General features: G+C 42.5%; 1 protein-coding gene across 4 annotated transcripts in view; it reads right to left on the bottom strand.

The window, feature by feature from the left end:
• Positions 1 to 22,669, bottom strand: part of CDH12 (cadherin 12) — a 721,954-nt gene that overhangs the window by 23,633 nt on the left and 675,652 nt on the right. For all 4 annotated transcript variants that reach the window (XM_081014754.1, XM_081014753.1, XM_081014756.1 and 1 more), the window contains 2 exons: positions 15,515 to 15,702; positions 2,612 to 2,865 (listed from right to left, as the gene is read on the bottom strand). In XM_081014754.1, the coding sequence (XP_080870880.1) occupies positions 2,612 to 2,865; positions 15,515 to 15,702 (442 nt within the window). The remainder of the gene's footprint in view (positions 1 to 2,611; positions 2,866 to 15,514; positions 15,703 to 22,669) is intronic.

Below are 22,669 nucleotides of genomic sequence, written 5' to 3'. Positions count from 1 at the left end.
CCCTATATCTTGTATCTAGATCTAGTACAGTGGTACCTTGGTAATCCGTTCTGGAAGACAGTTCGAATTCCAAAACCGAGACTCAACAGCTGGCCATCTTGCACTCAGCGGAAGCCGCGTGGCATGTTCAACTTCTGAGGCGTGTTCGAAAATCGAAGCATTTACTTCTGGGTTTACGGCATTCAAAAACCAAAATGTTCGACCTCTAAGAGGTTAAAAAACTGAGGTACCACTGTACTTTTTTTCTAGAAAAAATGTGCCAGTACTGTGTACCCTTGAGTACCCCCAGAAAAAAAGCACTGTCTATATCTATATATGCTTTCCTTTCAGAAACTCCAAGTGTCGATCCATGTTCATCCTTGGTTTCTCAGCAAAACTACCAGTTTTGTACCCCTGTAAAATTTTATTTTCAGTTTATGAAGCGTTCTATATCCACCCACCACACTGGCGAAGAATTCTGCGAAACAGTAGTCAATATCCAGAATTACTGTTTAGTGTTGGACATCAGTGTTGAATACACAAAGCTTCACAGCTTGTCTTCCACCGTACAAAGTTTGGCACCTCGCTTCATTTAAGGATTTTCAGAGACTTTGAGACTAAAGATTTCATTTTGAACTTTTTATGATTTGAAGGAATTCTATAAAGATTGTCTATTACATATGTATATGGTCATTGTGTTGCCTAGACATTGTTGGGGTTCTCTTTCCAATCAGGTCCTAAGTCTCCTTGCTTGTGTTCAATTCCCCATTCACCAAACAGTATGAAGTTCTGTTCATACTGTATGAAGTCCTGTCCTGTATGAAGTTCCTCTGCCTCCCCCCCCCCAAAAAAAGACCAACCAATTGTTCAATTTATATAGTTTGCAAAAGCTGTGTATCTGATCTTCATTTTTATTAGAATGTTTGTGAGTACCCCATGACATCACAGCAGTCAGCCAATGCCTTGGGGTATGAGAGAGAGCAACAATATGGGGGGGGGGGACTGTGGTTATCAAGGCTAGCCCTGCCCCCAAAAGCCTTTAGGTCAAATCCATCTGTTGCACTGTAGAAACCTAAGAATGATGATCAAACTCTTGGGTTTAGAATATGGATCACTTTCCTCACCCTCTAACAATAGACACAGGCACCAAATAGTTGATACTTACCTTAAAGATCTTTCAGAGCACGTCTATCACCTTGAAACTAAAATAATCTGATTTTTGGAATCAGATGTAGGATGCTTTACTGGAGTGAACCAAATTAAATGTGTCATAAGCCAATTTACTGAAGTGATATTTAAGAATTGCCTTGCTTTCATCAACCATAAGCTCATGGTTCTCTGTTGGACAGCTTATTATTTAAATTTGAATGAGGCACTGTATCTTAAGCCATTGATCGTTCATTTTCACAATAAGAGGGTTAAACATTGCCAATGAGCCAGAGCATGTAAAGCCAATAACCTAGCCTCATCCCTTGAAATCCAGATTTATTATAAATATTTTCAGGTAGATATTTTGTAGTCGGAAAAGTGGCATTTCTAAGCACCCTAATCTTAAATTGAATTACATTTGTGCCGAAGCACATTTACTCAAATACTTATTTGGGATTATTATTAGTGACATTATTAGCAGATGTCATTCACATGCTACATGACATTTTAAAGAATTAAAGAACCAGGTTCCTGACCTGTGGGGCTTGCAAACTAAAAATAAAAATTTGGGAAAGAGAGAAAAGGGGAGGCAAATGTAGAAGAGGAAGATGATGCATAAATGTTCAGAAAATGGGAGTTTTGGGAGGAAACTGGAATTATTTGAGAGCTGGACTTATTTGAGGGATGGGCTGATCAGCTTATTCCATCCCCTTGTGGTCTCACTGACACTCACTCATAGCTTTGCTCCATCCTGTTTCATCCCTTTGCAAGTCATTCCAATCCATGGTTTGAGGGTGAGCAGAATTGTCATGTATAAGAAATCAACAGAAGCCAGTTTGGGGATTCCCAGAATTCAGGGCCAGCCCACAACATTCTGTCACTGTGAGCAAAATGTGCTGAAGCCGCCACTCCCTGTCACTCCCTGCCCACAGATCTGCATATCTGCTGCTGTGCTGCTGCCAGCCCCATCATTGCAAGCGTGACCTCACCTATGGCTGTGCCCGTGCTGTCAACATGACACAGCTGTGAGGGCACAGCAGGTGCAGCAGTGAGGGCAGTAGTGCTGTCCTGGTGAAATGAAAGCCCCAGTGGGGCTGGGAGTAGCACGAAGGCAGGGGATGGATCTTCCACCTGAGACAAATGGCCTCATCTTACCTCATGGGTCACCCCTGCCTTATCTTACCTCCTTCCATTTGTTAAACATTGTACAGACATACACTGTTTTAGACTGGAAGCCTTCCTTTTGGCCTCTAGGACTTGGGGAACCTTTGTCATTCCACTACACTTGAAGTGTGGGATCCAGAAGGTTCCTCCAGATTGTAAGTGCTCTGGATTCACTGGGTTTTTGTTTTCTTGGAGAAGGACCAAACTGCTGGTCCCTCGTTTTGAAAACAGAATTAACTGCTTCTGAGATTCATGTTGCTTTATGTATTTATATATCCCTGACAGTTTCAATTTGGGAAGACAAGGAGCATTTTCTCACCTGACGACGCTGCTGCCAACATCAAGGTCCTGGGCAGTAACAGCTCCAATAATGGTCCCGACTGGAGTATCTTCATAAACCTCCATAGTGTACAAAGGTTTGCTGAAAATGGGTGGTTCGTCCATGTCCAACACATTGATCTTCACCGTAGCAGTATCCTTGAATGGGCCCACAGAATGGAAGCGATGGTCAAGATGCACATTTGATGCCTCTACTTTAAAAGTGTATGCCTTCTTTGTTTCAAAGTCCAATGGCTACAATAAAGAGGAATGCAAAATACAGCGTCAGATCAAGGACTTAAAAGAAGTAGTCTAAAACCTATTGGTGAGAGAGAAAAGACATGTGCATATTTAAAATACTGAACAGAGGACTGTTTTGCTTAGTATATTTTTATTGGATATGCATTTTGGTCTTGGGTGGGGAGGAAGGGACCAATGGTAGACAAGAGGGGCTGCAGCTCAGTAGAACAGCATGTATTTTTCATACATAATGTCCCTAATTCTATCATTGGAATCTCACAGAGTTAGCCCATGTGGCCATCCCCACTTGCTATGCTATGAAATCCCAACTCCCATCATCATTGCTAATTGTCAGGGATGATGGGAGTTGTAGTAAACAATTGTTTGTGATTACCGTGTTCGATAGGGACTCGGGTGGTACTGTGGTCTAAACCACTGAGCCTAGGGCTTGCTGATCGAAAGGTCAGCGGTTCGAATCCCTGTGACAGGGTGAGCTCCCGTTGCTCGGTCGCAGCTCCTGTTAACCTAGCAGTTTGAAAGCATGTCAAAGTGCAAGTAGATAAACAGGCACCACTCTAGCGGGAAGGTAAATGGTGTTTCCGTGCACTGCTCTGGTTCTCCAGAAGCGTCTTAGTCATGCTGGCCACATGACCCAGAAAAACTGTCTGCAGACAAACTTCGGCTCTCTCGGCCAATAAAGCGAGATGAGCACCGCAACCCCAGAGTCGTTTGCGACTGGACTTAACTGTAAGGGTCCTTTACCTTTACCTTTTACCATGTTCAATACCCATGAAGCAATGGAGTTCAACAAGAAAAGGGCTAGGAGACACCTTTGCCATTACATGGCTGAATTACAGGCTATTGGTTTAAATTCAGTTTGCGATAAATTTTTGGCAGCTCAGTAATGCAGCAGGGAAATGTGGCCCTCTTAGTTCTTTTGGACCTCAGTGGCTCCAGTATCACCAGCCACAATGCTCTCCATCACCTCTTCTCTCACGCTCTGCTTCCCCAGTCAGCTTGGTTTCATTTGTCAGAAAAGATTGGTGTGGGTGGCAGGAATGGTCACCTGTTTAAATTTACTGAAAAACTAAGGCAAAAAGAGCAAATTGGATGGTTGTCATTTTGGAAGAGGCATGCTTCCTTTCCCCAGCCACCTAGAGAGTAGGTGGAGAGGAGAAGCTTTTGGCAGAAGGGAAGGCATGCTAGGCTGTGCAGACACATATAACATTCACGTGTGCCACCAAAAATGCCAGCCTCTTCATCCTGCAGTACCCCTTTATGTAGCAAAATATATATATATTGAAGCATTCAGCAGGCGATTCTGGCATTAGAGGGAACAGTGGATCAAAATACCAGCATGGTGGAAGGGGGAGGAATCAGGAGCCGCTTCAGTAATTATTTTTAGAAGTACTGGGATGGGGAGGAAGTTATGACCTGAGAATTCTATACATAAAGCCATGGATCACTGCCCATTTTACACCCTACCCTCCACCTCAATATGCCGTAATGAATGTCTTTATGTCTTATACTGCCTGAAGCTGACAAGCATGACAGAATATCTACAGATACTGTGAATCAATCAGTTCCACCATTCAGCATGAGTCCAGGTAATTTACCAACACGATGGTCTGAAATCTTTTTATTTGCCGAGCACAGTCTTGTCCTCGCTCAGTCATTCCTATCAGAACTATCGTTTCTCTCCCACATCTATCCCATTATACGTCCAAAAATAATAATACGTTGCCTTTTTTTTTGAGATCATGCTCACAAGAAGTCTACACGGTTTACCCTGCTGATGATAAAAAAGAAACAGAGGCTCTGCTGTCTTTACAGACATTTAACTGGATTGGGCCCCTGATTTCTTATGATGGTTAACTGTGGATGCTTAGCTAGCAGTGCCATCTCATGGTCAGCTTTAGGAACATCACAAAGCAGTGTAGTTTCAAAATGCATGGAACAGAGAGGGGATTAGAAGGAACTGAAATTTACAGTTTTGCAATGTACAAAAATTAATGCATACTTTTGAAATTTCTGTTGCAATTAGTCATGTTCTGCCAATATCCTACCTGACATGAATGCAATCTCTGCTTTTTATAGCACTGGCAACAAAAACGGGTTTATTATGAATTTTCAAGAGATTAATAGTCACTCTAAGAAAGAAACAAAAAAGCAAGTTTTGGAAAGTGTTCGAATAATGACTTTCCACAGGGATGCATTAAACCTTTTTGAGACATGTCTGACTGATACTCCTTTTCCTTCAAAATTCCTCAGATGCATTGCCTGAGGAGATAGATCTACATTCATCTCAAGTGTTGCTTCAGACCTGAGGAATTTTACAAATCTTAGCAAATTCCCACAAATGTCTCCATTCACCAGAAACCTCCAAAAGCTCATTCAAATTTTGCTATAGGACACACACACAGTGATGACCTTAGATTCTGGTTATTCTGGGCCCATTGCACGATGACCAGCCTATTTCCTGGTAAGCAGCAATAAATTTAAAAAGGTAAAGGACCCCTGGGCAGTTAAGTCCAGTCGAATTCGATTATGGGGTATGGCACTAATCTCCGCTTTCAGGCAGAGGGAGCCAGCGTTTGTCCAATGACTAAACTGCTTCTGGTGCACAGGACACCGTGATGGGTGCCAGAGCTTATGGAAATGCTGTTTACCTTCCTGTCACAGCAGTATCTATTTAGCAGCAATATGACTGGCTGGAGGTCAGGTGAGCAACAGCACCACACCACATATTGCTGCTGTTTACCAGGAGATAGAGGGGGAGAAGGGTGAAGGGGTCAGTACTGTGCAAGTGCAACAAGAGTGACATATTGTGTCCAACCACACCTAAACTGTCGAAAGGTTTTTCTACTCCAGGGGAACCTGCTGTACAGGTGGTGAAAATGGAGGCACCTGAGAGAATACAAGAAAAGCTGCTAATTGATCTCTCTTCCCCTTGGGAACCTACTGTGGAAAAAGAGGTGCAGGAAGAGAAAGATTGAGGAACTGCCTCAAACTGATTTCTCCACCCTGTAGGTGTCTGCTGTAGAAAAGGGGATGCAATAGGAACAAGTGCCTGCAGAGATGGAAGAAAATGTAAAAAACACACATCATGCGTGGTGGGTAGAGAAAAAGGTTCTCTCTCTGTCCTGCAGGATGCAGTAGTTTCTGGGGGTCATGAGTGGGATAATACTACTGAGCCTGCTTCTATCTGCTTTGTTGTTGTTGTTGTTTAGTCGTGTCCGACTCTTCGTGACCCCATGGACCAGAGCACGCCAGGCACTTCTGTCCTCTACTGCCTCCTGCAGTTTGATCAAACTCATGCTGGTAGCTTCAAGAACACCATCCAACCATCTCATCCTCTGTCGTCCCCTTCTCCTTGTGCCCTCCATCTTTCCCAACATCAGGGTCATTTCCAGGGAGTCTTCTCTTCTCATGAGGTGGCCAAAGTATTGGAGAGCCTCAGCTTCAGGATCTGTCCTTCCTGTGAGCACTCAGTGCTGATTTCCTTAAGAATGGATATGTTTGATCTTCTTGCAATCCATGGGACTCTCAAGAGTCTCCTCCAGCACCAAAATTCAAAAGCATCAATTCTTCGGCGATCAGCCTTCTTTATGGTCCAGCTCTCACTTCCATATAAACAGAAAGCTGGATAAATGAGCCATGGGCCTGTCTCAGCAAAGCTCTTCTGAACAGGCAGCCCTGTTCAGGGAAGTTTTTAATATGTGACATTTTAGTGTATTTTTCATCTTTGTTGGAAGCCGCCCAGAGTGGCTGGGGAAACCCAGCCAGATGGGCGGGGTACAAATAATAAATTATTATTATTATTATTATTATTATTATTATTATTATTATTGTTATCTTATGCCACTATATTTATTGCAATTTGGGATGAATTCACAGAGCTCTCCTCAATGAAGGTATTTGAGGAGTTTCAAGGGGAGCAACAGGTGTTTCAACAAGGCTAGGGGAATTTCTTCGGTGTTTATGTGCTGCTCAGTCCCAAAGCTGTTGCCAAATTTTGACACAAGGAAGATTTTTGAAGTGAATTTTAAGATTCCTGCTTGGGTGAAATGCCTGAGGAAATTTTAGAGAAACAAATCTAATTTTATTAGCTTGATGAACACTATAATCCTAACCATGACTAATCGGAAATAAGACCTATTACTCCCCAGGTAGGTAGGGTTAGGATTGCAGCCTAAATTGCTCAGAGGTTTCTGAGAGAGAGAGAAGGATATTAATCTACATCATTCAGAAACAGAAGCATGAATGAACAAACCTATATTGCACTAATTGAACTCAATGAACTCAATAACGATGACAATGAAAATCAATCAGATAGTCCTGATTTATTAGACTTCTGCTTCATATTTCAGCCTGAGATTATTACTCAGGAGCTCTGCAAAGACATTTCCCATGACCTGTGCATTTTGATTTTTGTGGTACGTCGGCTGCACTGAGATGGTCTGTGTTGCACTGGTATCTGTTGATACCACCCGCAAACCCTTGGGAGTTTGGTTGCCACCACATCTTGCCTGACATGGAAGAGACTATGGAGGTTCCCCCTTGGAGAAACATCTGAGGAACTTTGAAGGAAGCCTAGTCAATCACATGGATGGCAGGCAGGAGCAAAGCGTGAGAAACATGCCAAGGAGTTTGTTAAGCACTAACTAGAATTCTGATTCCTTCCTACATGCATCCATTGTGAATATAATCATGGTGCATCTAGTTCTGGATACCAGCTATTGTTATAAATCAGGGCTGGGGTACCATTGTCTCTCCAGATGCTGCTGAACTCCAACTCCCATAATTCTCAGGGCTGATGGGAATTGGAGTCCAACAACCTCTAGACATCTATGGTTCCCCAGTTCTGCTATAAACAATTAAGTAAAATGGAAACCTGGAATTTTACTCCATCTTGTCTGTACTAATCTACTTTAGCACAAAATATGCTGATTTTTTGTGTGTGGGGGGGGAGGGGGTTCTGCTTTCATGCAGACAGGGAGAATAGAACATTTTCTTTCAAAATTAAAGCAAAATCAAATTTTGAAGCAGAGAATGCAGTACAGGCTGAAATTGATTGAATATGCTGCTGCAATAAACACAGCACAAATACTGAGAAGGAAGTGTTTCTCTTCATTCACAGTCTCCGCACGGTGACAGGAGACACGCAGTGCTGTCTGCTATCTGTGAAGACTTGCACAGCTAAACAGTTTCTATATTTATCCACAGAGCAGGCGCTGCATGAATAGGAACAGCCAGGCATTTTCCTATGCTGCATTATCAATGTGCTTTAGACCCCAGTGTAGAGAAACCTGTTCCCATTTGCTCTCTTTGTTTCAGGCCTGCATAATGTGTGACGCACCAAACCGAAAACACCTGACCTGTCACATATTGCAAACCCACTATTTGCACAACCCATTAAGGCAGGCTTTGAGAAACTTCTGTTTATTCTATCAGTTAAGGAAACAAAAAATTTAATACACACATTAATCACATAATACCAGAACTTCGAATTAAACGATGGCAGATGGCACAGTGGGGATGACAGTTTACCTGATATCTCTCTGGCTGAATTGCTACTCCAAAGCAGGATGGAGATGGACAAAGGCAGCAGTGAGGTCAGCCTGGTGCAAATACACCAGCGGAACCAATCTGGTACTCCTGCCAGCTCATTCGCACCTTGCTGACCTTGCCACTGCTCCATTACAATGTGCAGCAGCAACTTGGCCTGAACCCCACTGCAACTAAAACATTACATTAAAAGGGCTTAATATTATCCCACCACCGCTTGAGAGGTGGCCCAAATAAGACGGTCTGACTCCACGTTCCATAGGTGAGCAAACCTGTATGAATCACAGGCAGACTGCAGACTACACCTGCAAATGGGTGTGTGTGTGTTTGGTTTGAATCCTGCAAATGGACTTCAAAGTCCATTCAAGGGGCTGCCCTTGAGACTGACCCAGAAACTCCAATGGGTGCAGAATGCCACAGCGAGACTCCTTACGGGGTCCTCGCTGCAGGATCACATTCACCCGGTGCTATACTAGCTGCACTGGCTCCCGTGGAGTACAGGATCAGGTTTAAGGTGCTGATTTTAACCTTTAAAGCCCTATACAGCCTAGGACCCTCGTACCTACGGGACCGCCTCTCCTGGTATGTCCCACAGAGGACCTTACAGTCTTCAAACAAGGACACCTTGGAGGTCCCAGGCCACAGAGAGGTTAGGCTGGCCTCAACCAGAGCCAGGGCTTTTTCGGCTGTGGCTCCAATCTAGTGGAACGCACTGTCACAAGAGACTAGGGCCCTGTGGGACTTGACATCTTTCCGCAGGGCCTGCAAGACAGAGCTGTTCCACCAGGAATTTGGCCAAGGCAAAGACTGACCCCCTCCTTTGGTAATTCTTCACAGAACTCTAGCCCAATGATTGCCATCAATTTGATTTGAACTGATTTTATAATGAATTGATTTTAGAATGCTGTATTATTTTACTGTTGTTAGCTGCTCTGAGCCCGGCTTTGGCTGGGGAGGGCGGGATATAAATAAAATGTTATTATTATTAATTAAAGGAGTCCTTTGAGGGTGTGCTGTCAGCAGCAGCTTTGCATCCCTTGCTGGCACACAGGACATGTGTCGGGAGTGGGGCGCGGAGGGTGAACAAAACCTGCCACACCACTCAAGCCCTCACCTCAGATACTGCCAGACAGAGGGTGCAAGGGGCTGCTCTGCACCACCTACCAAACTGTCTATGGTGGAGCCTGCCCTTGGCAGGCACATCCCCCCAATGCTGGCCGGACGGCCATTCAGCAAGGGGGGGTCAGGGATGCTTTGGTAGGGCTAGGCCGGGCTCTGGTGCCCAGAGACCCCCAGTGGCAGGCAGGGTGGGGTGGGGATTCCTTTATGGGGATGCTTGGTTCATGCTTACTCAGAATCATGTGCTTGGGGCTATGCCCCCCTAGCTCTCCCTCCATGCTATGCCCCTGGCTGTCAGCACCAATCAGCTCATGGGCAAAGAGAAAGCACATTCAAATGAGCTTGCTCTCAGCAGCACTCAAGATGCAGTGATCCACTTCCCCACCCCTGTTCTAGGAAAACCAAAAGTCAGTTCCCCACACTTGTTGCAGGGAATGATCTGCTCCTTCATTGTTTTTCAGCTGTGGGGCAGCTACCTAAAAGGCCTTGCTGTTGCTTAGGCATGGAAATATTATATATGAGCCCACATTCATACTGGTAAGTTAATGAATTGTGAGTTTCAACCGCCCAAAAGCCCACTTTTTCCACTGACTCAAAGAAATTTCTATCACACATGCATTTCCCTACCTTGAAGTGACTGAGGCATCACTTCCCTGCCCACAACTCAGTGTGCATCCTGGTTGGATTAAGGCAACTACCTATACATAGCTTTTATGCTTGTGGTTTTTTTGTGTATATATATATAGAGAGAGAGAGAGAGAGAGAGAGAGAGAGTTGTAGCCTCTCAGACATGCATTTTTTAAAATATGAAATGCACTATTTAGGTGTACAACAAGCTAACTTGTGAGCAACTGTACCTAACACAGCCCACCAGTCATATATTGTGGCCTGGCAGGTAGATGATGTTTCTTCTACTCTGCTGTCCTGGACAAACAGAAAATGCAAGATCTTTGTCAAACTGATGGTAGGCCTCTTTTGATGGTTGCTGGTGGGCTGTGTTCAGCTCACATGCATGGGAGGCCTGACGTTAACATATAAGAGACAGAATTAACTTTCTGAACCGTAAGAATCTATTTATCCACTTAGAGATCATAAAAGCTTATTGATTGCAATGCTAATAAGGCAGTAGAACTTGCTTGCTTCCCTTCCCTTTGGCTGCTGTTTCAGTGCCAACCACCATGTGGCACTAGAAGACACAAGATACTCAAATGGAAATACATTTGATCCTTTCTAAGAGATAACAGAGGATGTACCTGGGACTCAAAGCTCAAAGTCACAGAGTCAGCAGCCACATTATGAGATTTCTGATGTGCTACAAACATACCTCCCGCTTAGCAGTATTGGATTACGACAACTATTGAAAATAATGAGGGAAAGGGTCTGGCTTGTAATTTCCTTCAGCCAACCCTGTTTTTCACCAGCATATATGTTTTTATTCCTTCCTAAAAAAAAACCACTGTATATTGTTGTTATTCTTGTTTTGCAACAACAGAGTGACTGTCAAGTGTTAAACTATAAACTTGCATTAGTAACAAGCCCAGATACTTTTTGGATGTTGGTTATCCCAGACCATCTCTATTCAGTGATTTGCTTGAGAATAGGGAATAAAACGTTGGTCTTCTCAAATCCTAAGTCTCTGAGACTTTTTTTCTTTTACATTTCTAATGAAGCATCCTAATTCAAACCTCTTGCACAAACATGCAGATCTGCATTTAATAGATTTTGCACACTTTTGAATGCTGTGATACGGTTCTTGTCAGTCTACACACATTTTTTAAAAATGAACTTCGAAATACTTAGAAGTTAGCCAGTCCTTAGACTCTCCTCTTTTTTCTTTCTTTTAACAGACACTAGTCACCTGCAGCAGTGTCTGTGCATGGTTTCCACCATATGAGTTGAAAATGTGCTATGTGGTAGAGAGAGAGAAAAAGAAAACCACATGGCAGCCATATTTTCTTTTATTCAATCTTCTTGGAAGCCTATTTAGAGCACTCCCTGAGAGTAGGAGCACGTCTTCATATCTTTGCTCTACCTGAGGAGAATTGCAGGTAGAGTTTCAACCCATGTGGCACAAACTGTGCATGCCAGCAGCACCAGGTATGTGTGGAAAAAGAAATAAATACTACTTCATAGTGGATTCTGGCAGGAGTTAGGATTTTGAAGTGGGCTCATACCTCATCCTCATATTGGTCCAGGAGGTTTGGATCAGGCAAATTCACTCTGGAATTAAAAGCCACCAAACTGCTCCCCCATCTCTAGAGCTATTTGTTCCAGCGGGGCACAGACCTTCTGCTGGCTAGGTAAGGCTTGCTTGTGTGTCAAGGTCCCCAAGACACCCCCAATAAAACACAATTGACACATAATTTTAGTTTAAGGTTTTTGGCATAATTTTGGCCACAACTTTATTAAAATTACAAGCGATGTGAGTGGTTGCTTAGGCATTGGTTGCGACTATCTGACCCCGCCCAGGGACAGACTGATATTTGCATGCCCGCAAAGTCAGAAAGGGGAAAACATTTTGGGGAGAGAGAGGGAACTAGGAACCATGCCTCACCTCTCCCCAAATGCTCCCAGGGGCTCTTGCATGGCCCTAGCCCCTTGACAGGGGTTTGGACAAAAGCACGGCGAGCCCCCAGGTTCCTTTAATGGAAAACCCCTGCAGCAGCAGCACTTTGAAGAGGCAGGCACAGCCAATCCACACCCCTCCACCAACCAATTCCAAAACCAATGCCTGCAACCTTACAGGTTGTGACGGTTTGCTACGCAGTAGGCAAAAACCAAATAGCACCAGCCAATCAGCCAAATGGACAAAATCCCTACCAGGCCCCTGCCCCAATAGCAGACAAGCCCATGACAGGCATAGCAAGGTCAAGTGAACAGCCTGAAAACAGGGAGGGAGGGCGGGTGTTCCGATGTGCGCAGCAAAAAGAGGAAGTTCAACGCTGCATGCAGGGTATTTAAGAGCTATGGCAACAGGCAGCACAATGATAATGGTGGCCAAACTCTTTTTGCCCAGCAACAGTGGGTGTCTTGCTAGCCCCCACTGCAACACGTGCTCTCCATGAAGGAGAACATGCTTTTTAGTTCACACCTCCTTAACTATTCTCTTAAGAGATTCCAGTCATTGCTGTCAGGCAGACAGATCTGTTGTATGTCACCAAGAAAACAGAGTTCCAAAGGCCAAGCAATATTCATATCTTAAATAGCTGCACAGACCGGCAGGTAGTTTTAGAGGCCCACTTTGTTGCCCTTACTTTTCTGGCGTGTTAGCAGTTGAAAAATGGAAATGATTTGTATGAATTGCCTTCTGATGTGTATGGAACATTTTTTTAAACCTTGCAAGAAGGAAGGCATTGCACTGATGAGACTGACATTTCTACAACTATATGGGAAACGGCTTCCGACAAGCACCCATGCATTGAGTCCACATATTTGTTGTGGGCCCTGCTTCCTAATTATAAGCTCCCATGGCCAAAATAGGAAAGATGCTACACTTTAAATTCTTTAAATGCAATGCTTCAACAGCCAGCAATTCTTAGGGAACACTGGAATGTTTATTCCTTTATTGTAAATGGAGCCTCACACTTGCAAGTCTTCACATGTCTACTCAGAAGTTAGTCCCACTGTATTCAATGGAGCTTATTCCCAGCTACCTGGGTAAAGACTGTGCAGCCTTACACTGCAATCCTAAGCAATTTTACTCAGAATTAAGTCCCACTGAGTTCAATAGGATTTATTCTCTGGTATGTTCCTGATCAGGGACGCGGGTGGTGCTGTGGGTTAAACCACAGAGCCTAGGGCTTGCCGATCAGAAGGTCGGCGGTTCGAATCCCCGCGATGGGGTGAGCTCCCGTTGCTCGGTCCCTGCTCCTGCCAACCTAGCAGTTCGAAAGCACATCAAAGTGCAAGTAGATAAATAGGTACCGCTCTGGCAGGAAGGTAAACGGCATTTCTGTGTGCTGCTCTGGTTCGCCAGAAGTGGCTTAGTCATGCTGGCCACATGACCCGGAAGCTGAACGCTGGCTCGCTTGGCCAATAAAGCGAGATGAGTGCCGCAACCCCAGAGTCGGCCAGGACTAGACCTAATGGTCAGGGGTCCCTTTACCCTTTACCTTTACCTATCTGATCATTCTCACAGTTCCCTATTACAGTGGTACCTTGGTTTAAGAACAGCCCTATTTACAAACGATTTGGTTTATGAACTCCGCAACACCGGAAGTAGTGTCTTGGTTTGCGAATTTTACCTTGGTCTAAAAACGGAATCCGAATGGTGGAAGGGCACCGGTGGTGGAAGGCCTCATTAGGGAAAGCGTGCCTCAGTTTAAGAACAGTTTTGGTTTAAGAACGGACCTTCGGAATGGATTAAATTCATAAACCGAGGTACCACAGTATTATTATTACTTGCTTTTTTCCCTGACAGGGACTCGAGGCAGCTTACAGCTAAAATTTTATTTCATTCTATTTACCGGTGGAAGGTTTGTACATGATCCTTTCCCTTGCACACTTTTTCTTTGCAACAATCCTGTGAGGTAGGCTAGGCTGAGAGGTTTTAATTGGCTCAAGGTGACATTTGTATATGTGCATACGACATATACATGTGCAGCGAGATCAAATGTAGGAGAAGCTTCTTGATATAGAAAATGATTTCCCTATTTTCATCTGAGAAACATTTGAGGGTATGTGTTTACATCTTGCCTTCTAAAAGTTATTCATGCAATTTCTATTTGTGTGAATGGTGTAGGACCGGTATCTTGTCCATTTTTGGTCCATACTCTCACTCAAAAGACTGGGCACATAATCATGTGAAGAACTAAAACTTTTATGGCTACTAATTTTGCTTTTGTTTTTAAAACACCATTTCTGTTCCTTTGGAGCTTTACGGCCCACTTGCAATAGTCAAACGAAATGCCGCAAGCTCTTAGTTACTATAGAGAATGATTGATTTGAGCTGAAAATGTACTTGCTTTTGAAAACCACAGGAGAGAGCAGCTTCCTGGCTGGGAGATACAATGGACTCTTTGCCCTTCAGCGGGATTACATAGCTACAAGTTTATCCATTGGAAGATTCCAATAGGGCTGGACTGACAGTTTGGTGCCAGGTAAATATAAAAACAGGGCTGAGGACGGGGATATAAGGGGGCGGGGGAAGGAATCCAGTTCCATACTTATTTTAATGTGTATGCACATAATTTACAATTCCAAAAATAATGTGCGACTCAAAACACAGTTATCCCTCAAACCTTACACTTGGCTGAATTTTGTAATGCAGTTATTCAGGCAAATAAAATGCACGTATTAGCGTAAAGCCTGCATTCAGATGCATATCTGAGTGAAAATAACATTAGAATACATTATGCTAGGGGAAATTGGTTTTTAAAAAGAGAAATAATGTGTATATCAGGAGAACTACACACTAAAATGCTGACAAATTTTCACAAGGACTTAAAAAAACAAACAAACCACAAGCTAATGCAGAATTTTAGAGACCTGTATATTGGGGAAATGGCAAAGGGAGAGTAACAAAAAATGACCGATTTATCCATCACCAGCTGAGGATAAAAATGGACTTCTGGTTAACAAGAAATCTAAACTGATCTCTCTTGCCTAATACACTTGACAAAATGGTTGACCACGGATACCATGTTGCTGCCCTCTTCTATCGATGGTCTTTGTTTCTCTTTTGGGTTAGGTGCTATGAAGAGAGGCAGTTCTTGACGTAAACATTTGGAAGATGTAAGTCTGATTTCAACCTATTTCACTGTGTGAAGTAATTTTGAGGTTAACCACTCATGGAGGTTATCATGTACCTCCAAGGGGAGAGGGGTTATTGGGTTGTTGTTTGTATTTTGATTATATATTTTGCGGTTTTATATTTTGATTTTGTTCTGTGAACCACCCTGAGACCTCCGGGTATAGGGCAGAATATAAATTCAATTAATAATAATAATAATAATAATAATAATAATAATAGAAATACCTTTTTCAGCTTGATGACCCCTTCTTGTGTGTTCTCATCTGTGCCGATGTCAAACAAGTTCCCTCCATCTCCTGGAACAATAGTATATTCAATTTCTGCATTTTTCCCAGAGTCAGGATCAACCGCTCTGATTCTTCCAATGGCTGAACCAATGAGAGATGTTTCAGGTACTTTCAGGTGGAAGATACCTATGGAAAATTGATAATCAGTTATTCAGCTGAAATCTTGGCAAATCACAGATAGTTGTAACACATGCTGCTACCATTAATATACGTAAAAAGGTAAAGGTAAAGGACCCCTGGATGGTTAAGTCCAGTCAAAGGTGACTATGGGGTTGTGGCACTCATCTTGCTTTCAGGCTGAGGGAGCTGGCATTTGTCCACAGACAGCTTTCCGGGTCATGTGGCCAGCATGACTAAACCGCTTCTGGCACAATGGGACACCGTGACGGAAACCAGAATGCACAGAAATGCCCTTTACCTTCATGCCACAGTGGTACCTATTTATCTACTTACACTGGCATGCTTTCGAACTGCTAGGTTGGCAGGAGCTGGGACAGAGCAACGGGAGCTCACACTATCGCACGGATTTGAACCACCGACCTTTTGATCAGCAAGCCCAAGAGGCTCAGAGATTTAGACCACAGTGCCACCTGCGTCCCTACCATTAATATAGCACATTAGGACACTATACAATCCCTATCCTAATAGCCACGCTAAAACTATTTTTTCCTTCCAGTTCTGATTTTAAAGGTGAAACACAAATTTAAAAAATAAATACATTAAATATAAACTGGGGGGAAATGGGCATTTGAGAGTTTTAGATTTGCAGACATGTCCTGGTTGTTTTGTTTTGGGCAAGCATCAGCCATGAAGCACCCCAAGCCGTTAAATGCTATTCCCATTACATCAGCTGTTCAGCTAATATCTGTTGAATCATGTAGAGCAAATGTGGTTCAACACAGCTTTTGACAAAGTTGCATCACCTCAACTTCGTCTAACACCAAAAAGGATTATGCTGAAATATCACCAGTCGATAGCTCTGTATCTGTTTGCTATTCTGCAAGGTTCCAATGCCTAGTCTGGTCATAGGCCCTTCAGTATCTACAGATACCCCTAAAACCAGAAGCATTTTATTTTTACACTGGGGGCTGCACTTGCAATAGTGTAGCAGCAAACAGATGTCTACAAAAAGTTGGTGTGTGGATGTTCATACACCACAGTGTCTTTCACACCAAAGCATTTCACATTGTTTTCTACACAGCACGTTCATTAGACATAGCTAAAACAACTGGACTGGAATAAAGCCATTTCGCTGCTAGAAGTTCTCACTGCCCAAGTCTGTTGAAAGAATTTTAACAGCTTCATAATTTTGACAGAATGGCTCCCACTGCTACAAGGCACTCGTATTCTACTGAGGAAGAAGAATGTCCTCAACATTTTCCTTAATCATTTCAGAGGAAGCTATAATTTTAACGTTTCATCAAAAACAGAAGTCAGGGATTTTGTGCTAATCAATTTTAGTGAAGTCATTTCCCACCCCCCTTTCATACTTCAAGAGAGGTTCTTGATGCAAGCAGGGGAGAGGGATGTGAGCTTGGTTTCTCTAGAAATTAATCATGCTGGAATGAGGGTTTCCCGGTTTGTTAGGCCCGTTGGCCTGATTCCATTCATACCAAGGCTAAGTAAATATATTCAGTTCAGAAAGTTCAGCTCTCTTGACTATTATTGTTGTTACCCATCCTTCACCCTAAGGACCCAGGATGGGTTACAACAATTAAAATACAATATTAGCATTGAAACACAGTATCACACAATATTAAAAACAGTTTTAAAATACTTGAAATTACAGAAATAAGGTGGGTCTTAAAAAGATACATCTCTAGTGTCAAAAAAATCAGGGAAATAGGTGCGTCTGATTTTGCCGTGTCCACGTGTGGTATAAAAGCACATGGCCTAAAACCTTGCTACAGCTATAAACTACCTTTAGAAGAACATTTCAAATTGGAGCATACATGCAAACAAACAAGTAGGAAGGCCTATGTCTGGACAGTGCTTGGATGGGAGAGAAACTACATAGAAACCCATTTAATTCAATGGGTGAAAAGTAGGATAGGATACTATAAAACAGGAGTGGCTATCTTTTTTTCCAGCCCAAGGTTTGTACAGATGCAGACACACACAGGGCAGGGAAACAGGCAGAAACACAAATATTCAGGCAGGCAATTTGACACATACATGAACAGAGTGACATAGAGCCGCACATACAGATACACACATTCTGCTTTTCTGTTGACTGTGAGGGAATGGGAAAATAGTAGGAGGGAAGCCATCTCTTTCCTTCATTCCTCTTTCCTGACCTCAAATACAGTTGCTTCTTTCAACTGTGACAAACCAGAGGCAGAAAATGTCACTTTTCAGAGGCAAGAAATGGCACTACCGACTTGGAGACTGAATTCATTTTTGACACCCAAAAGCACCTAAAACAGTTCAAAAGGGCTAGATAGAGTGGTGAAGATGGGAAGCCATCAGAAAACAGGTTTACGATTATATTATTATAATATAGACCCTTCAAGTATCCCTATTTTTCAGTCCCAGATTTACAGAAGCCATCCCAGTTTCTGATTTGATCCCGCTTTTCCTTAGGATGTCCCTATTTATATTGGAGAAATGTTGGAGGGTATGTTAGGGTTCAATGAAGGGTATGTAGGTTTCAATAGCAAATCTAGCCCTCTAGATTTCTTTTACTTGTTCATAAATCAAATGTGTATAGCTTCTGACTAGGTCCACCAATCATGCCATGTGGCCTGCCAATCACTTGACAGCAGTCCCGTTTTTGCAATCCCAGGTAGGGAACAGTAACAAGAAATTTGTCAAGGCCAGTGTACACGGCTGGTGGGTTGATTGAACAGATATTGCACAAGACATTGTTAAATTTGTATATTTGAGAAGGGCTTTGGTGCCTTAATTTTTGTAGTCTAGGTCAGCATAAAACAATGGGTGAATTTCTAATGCTGGTTGCCCCTTTTCTTCACTTACAAAGTTGCAAAACATCCCAGTCAATGAGGAGCTTGTTTTCTGTTTTAAGAACTATGGCTGGCTCTACAATGAAGGGAATATGTGAGTCAAGGCAGTTGTATATTACTTATTTCAAATTGTTTAGGCTGCAGTGTTTTATTTACAGCAACTTGGCATTCTGTTGCATTTCCAGAAATTCAGCAGCAATAAAAGCCAGGGTCATTTGGATTAATCTGAAACTCTGAAGGATTCTTCAGCTCCTGCCAAACTCAGATTTCCAATGATGTACTGTGTAATTAGGCTGCCACCATCCTTCAGTAATGGTACCTCAGTAACATATGGAACATCTTAATGGCTCTTACCTTGGCAGCATGCTCTTAAGGGAAGTAATGAAAACAAACAATGCATGTTTTCACTCAACTGAAGGGTAAAATGTTAAATCCACTTTGCTATTTCCCTTTGACTAAAAATGGGGCAGGGGGGATGTAAGAGGAGAACAAATTAAAAAGCATGCAGCTGCCTTTCAAAGCATGGGTTCATCTTCCTTTGTTCAAATTTATTGTCAATTCAGTCTCTCTGGTTGGAGCTACACTGACCTGTTTAATGTTATTTCCTCATAATAGAACAATACTAGATATGTTGTACTGAAACCTTGCAGGGCATTCTTGTTAATTAAAATGTTTTTTACCTTGCCCCCCCCCCCCACATCAAATGTAAGCAATACACAGCCACACCATTTCCCCAAATGCTGTTTCTTTCCCTGCTGGTCGCTGGTTGCTCTGGTGTCACATTTTAATCTTCCCTCCCTCCCTCTGTGTCCTTTGAACACTGTCCCTTGAATACCATTGTGGGGGTGGGGACTTTGAATGCAGTAAAAAAGATAAAAACCCTATAGAGGAACATTTAAGCAGTGTATCACCGATATAACAGCATAAAACGATTATAAATCAAGTGATAAAAAGACAAGGTAATAATGCATTATGAACATAAAAAATTGGATGCCAGGTGTCCATCTATGTTATCAAAACCATTCCTTAACCCTTCCTTAACATTAAAAACCATGAGTGTAGATCCACCCTCTGTCTTGCATTATTAGCTTTGGCGACCAAGCGGATTGTTGTCTTCGGTACATGACACAGTATGGAACTGTATACAGTTTCTGGGAATCATAAAAGGGGAGAATGTTGTTGTACTCCAGTCCTGATACATGACCTGATCCATCAGGGCTTTGTTTTTATGGAAGCAGTTTGTGTGATCAAAACTGGTGTACTGAGGATACAGACTAGTTGGCACAAGGTAAAGAGACCATGTGACTTTATCATATTCACTGTGTTTACAATTCAAACCACATATATAAATCACATTTTGATCCACCCCCAAAATGTAGACACCTCTGTGAAATGTTAATGAAGTGTTTTCCCAATTATTTTCTTATAATAATGGATGTTTCACCTGAGGAAGAATCTTTAATTTTCTTCAGCTGTTGCCCCAGGGAAAATTCAGTGGCAATTCTAATTTTCCACAAAGTATCTCAAGGGTTTATGATTCATCTTATGCTTTCCCCTCATAGCAACTCTGCAAGGTAATTTCAACTTAGAGATACTAAAATTCAAGACTGCTCAACGCACTTCATGGCTGAGGCAGGATTCTGAGCTCCAGTAAAGGTAAAGCTAAAGGGACCCCTGACCATTAGGTCCAGTCGTGGCCAACTCTGGGGTTGTGGCGCTCATCTTGCTTGATTGTCCGAGGGTCATGTGGCGAACCAGAGCAGTACACGAAAACACCGTTTACCTTCCCACCCAAGCAATACCTATTTACTACTTGCACTTTGACATGCTTTTGAACTGCTAGGTTGGCAGGAGCAGGGACCGAGCAATGGGAGCTCACCCCGTCGTGGGGATTCGAACCACCGACCTTCCGATCGGCCAGTCCTAGGCTCTGTGGTTTAACCCACAGCGCCACCCACATCCCTCTGAGCACCAGTACACTACCCTAATTCTCAGCAAGCTTTGCAATGGCACCAATAAATTTAGGCCATGTGGTGATCTGGTTATGAGATGATGTTATCCTACAGCGGCTTCACCATATGGTGAACTGTGTGTGGATTTATTGCAGAGATGGGGAACCTGAAGCCCTTCAGATGCGGATGGAGTGCAATTCTCATCATCCCTGACTACTCAAGTGGAGTTTACCCAACACTGATCTATTCACTACACATTCTCCTCTGCATTTCACCATCAAAAATGTCCCACGGTAAGAAAGCATAATGTTACAATACCATGAGACCTTGGTTCTCTATGAATCATATGTTCTATGCGAATAACAACCTGGTAAGGTGAACAGCACCCAACAACTACTTGTTGGTGGATTGCCAGGTGTCTGGCAACCTCCCACCCACCTTTTGTCCATTTCCTTTTTGCAGTGCTAAGCATGGAACAACATACACGACTGTGTTCAGCTCTGTGTGCAGACCTGATCTGGATACAACAAATGTAACAGGACTATCCGCAACAGGAAAGAGAAAGCTGAAGCAATGAGAAAGACCAAAAGGACAAAGTATAAAATGAGAGCAGGTCAGTGCTGATGTTATAATCACAGAGGAATCGTAATGAAAGCCCTCTAACCTAAGTTTCACCTGCATATTCTTCCAATGAAACGAGCAATATGAACGGAACATGAGGCTACTGTGAAGCAAATCAATTTTGTTTGTCCTTGACATTTTAAAACTGCGTGGTTCTTGAGGAGGGCCACTGTTTTGAGAACAGAAAGCTTTAAAGGCAGGGCAGAGAAACAGGAGTCCCCCTCCTGCCAGCAATATGTCGTGTTACCAACAAGCCCTGCTAATAATCCTCAGAAGTATGTGACAGAAAGAAAGGAACTAATTGTTCTTTCAGAAGTCTCTGTATGCAAACGAGGATGAATTGCTGTTTTTCTCGGATTCTAATTTTTTCAATCTTAAATTTAGTTTGTCATATTTCTGCATTAATATGCATTTCTTGCAATATTCACATTTTATGCAGTTTTGCCCAATATACACATTTTTGCAACATTTTTTCTCATATGATACATTTTGTATGTTATTTTCTTTAATATAGGTATTCTTATGCACATTTCCCCCTGATGCTTTTTTGTACTTTTTTTTGCAAAAACTGGAGAAAAGATAATTTCTAAGGATACCTGCATTTCATTATGCATACTGTTACAAGCACATCATATTAGAACTGAACTTCATCCTTTACCCTAGTGTGAACTAAGAAGAAGTGAGGATGCCTGAAGACAAATGAGCTGGCAGTTGTTTCTTTCCTTCCTAATTCCTAGGAACAATTAGCTGCTAAGAAGATAGAAGATAAGCAGAAATTCACAGTGGAGGAGTAGGCGCCTACAATTCCCTCCAGCATTATCTGTCTGCATCCCTGGGAGCTTCCAAGATCTCAACAGTCAAAGTCTGATTTACACCTGTCTACTTTTGTTATGATAAATGCAAGGTGTTGCACAGCTGTAAAACAGTCCCCTGTATCACAAAACATACATATACATATATACATATAGGAATGGGGAGATCACTCAATCTCTGGCCAGTGTCTCTTTTGCATGCTTTCTTTTCTTTTTTTTTTTTTTTTAAATAATATTTATTAAAATTTTCCAAAATACAGAAAGTAAGAATTAAAATACAGTCAGAACCTTATTTTCATATATCCACTTTCTGGGACTCCCCCCTTCCCCCACCCCTACCATATTCCTTGTTCATGTTGTTGGCTCCACAAGCTCTCGGTTCTGATTAAAAACTTAATTTGTTTAAACCATTATTCGAATTTAAAATTTCTACATTCCTCATCAATACCCTTAATAAAGAACAAAAAATTTCTTTCCCAGGGCCCACCCCATTTTTATTCCACAATTTCCCTTTTTTTTTTTAATAATAAAGACACCCCACATAATAGAAATATCAGAAATAAGAAATGAAAGATATAGTAGATAAAACAAAGCCAATTCAAAAAAAGAAGTTGACAAGCCTTTGGATTTTAGTTCTCCCCCCCTGTCCCCGGTTTAATTTCCCCCTGGCCACCAAACCATGTTATCCGCCTGGAATTCTTACAATCCATAAATCACCTATTTCCCCCAACTCCTTGCTGGCTGT

Source organism: Podarcis pityusensis, assembly GCF_964106645.2.
Source record: "Podarcis pityusensis genome assembly, chromosome: 7".
Classification (NCBI taxonomy): domain Eukaryota; kingdom Metazoa; phylum Chordata; class Lepidosauria; order Squamata; family Lacertidae; genus Podarcis; species Podarcis pityusensis.
This window is presented reverse-complemented; position numbering and strand designations above follow the sequence as displayed.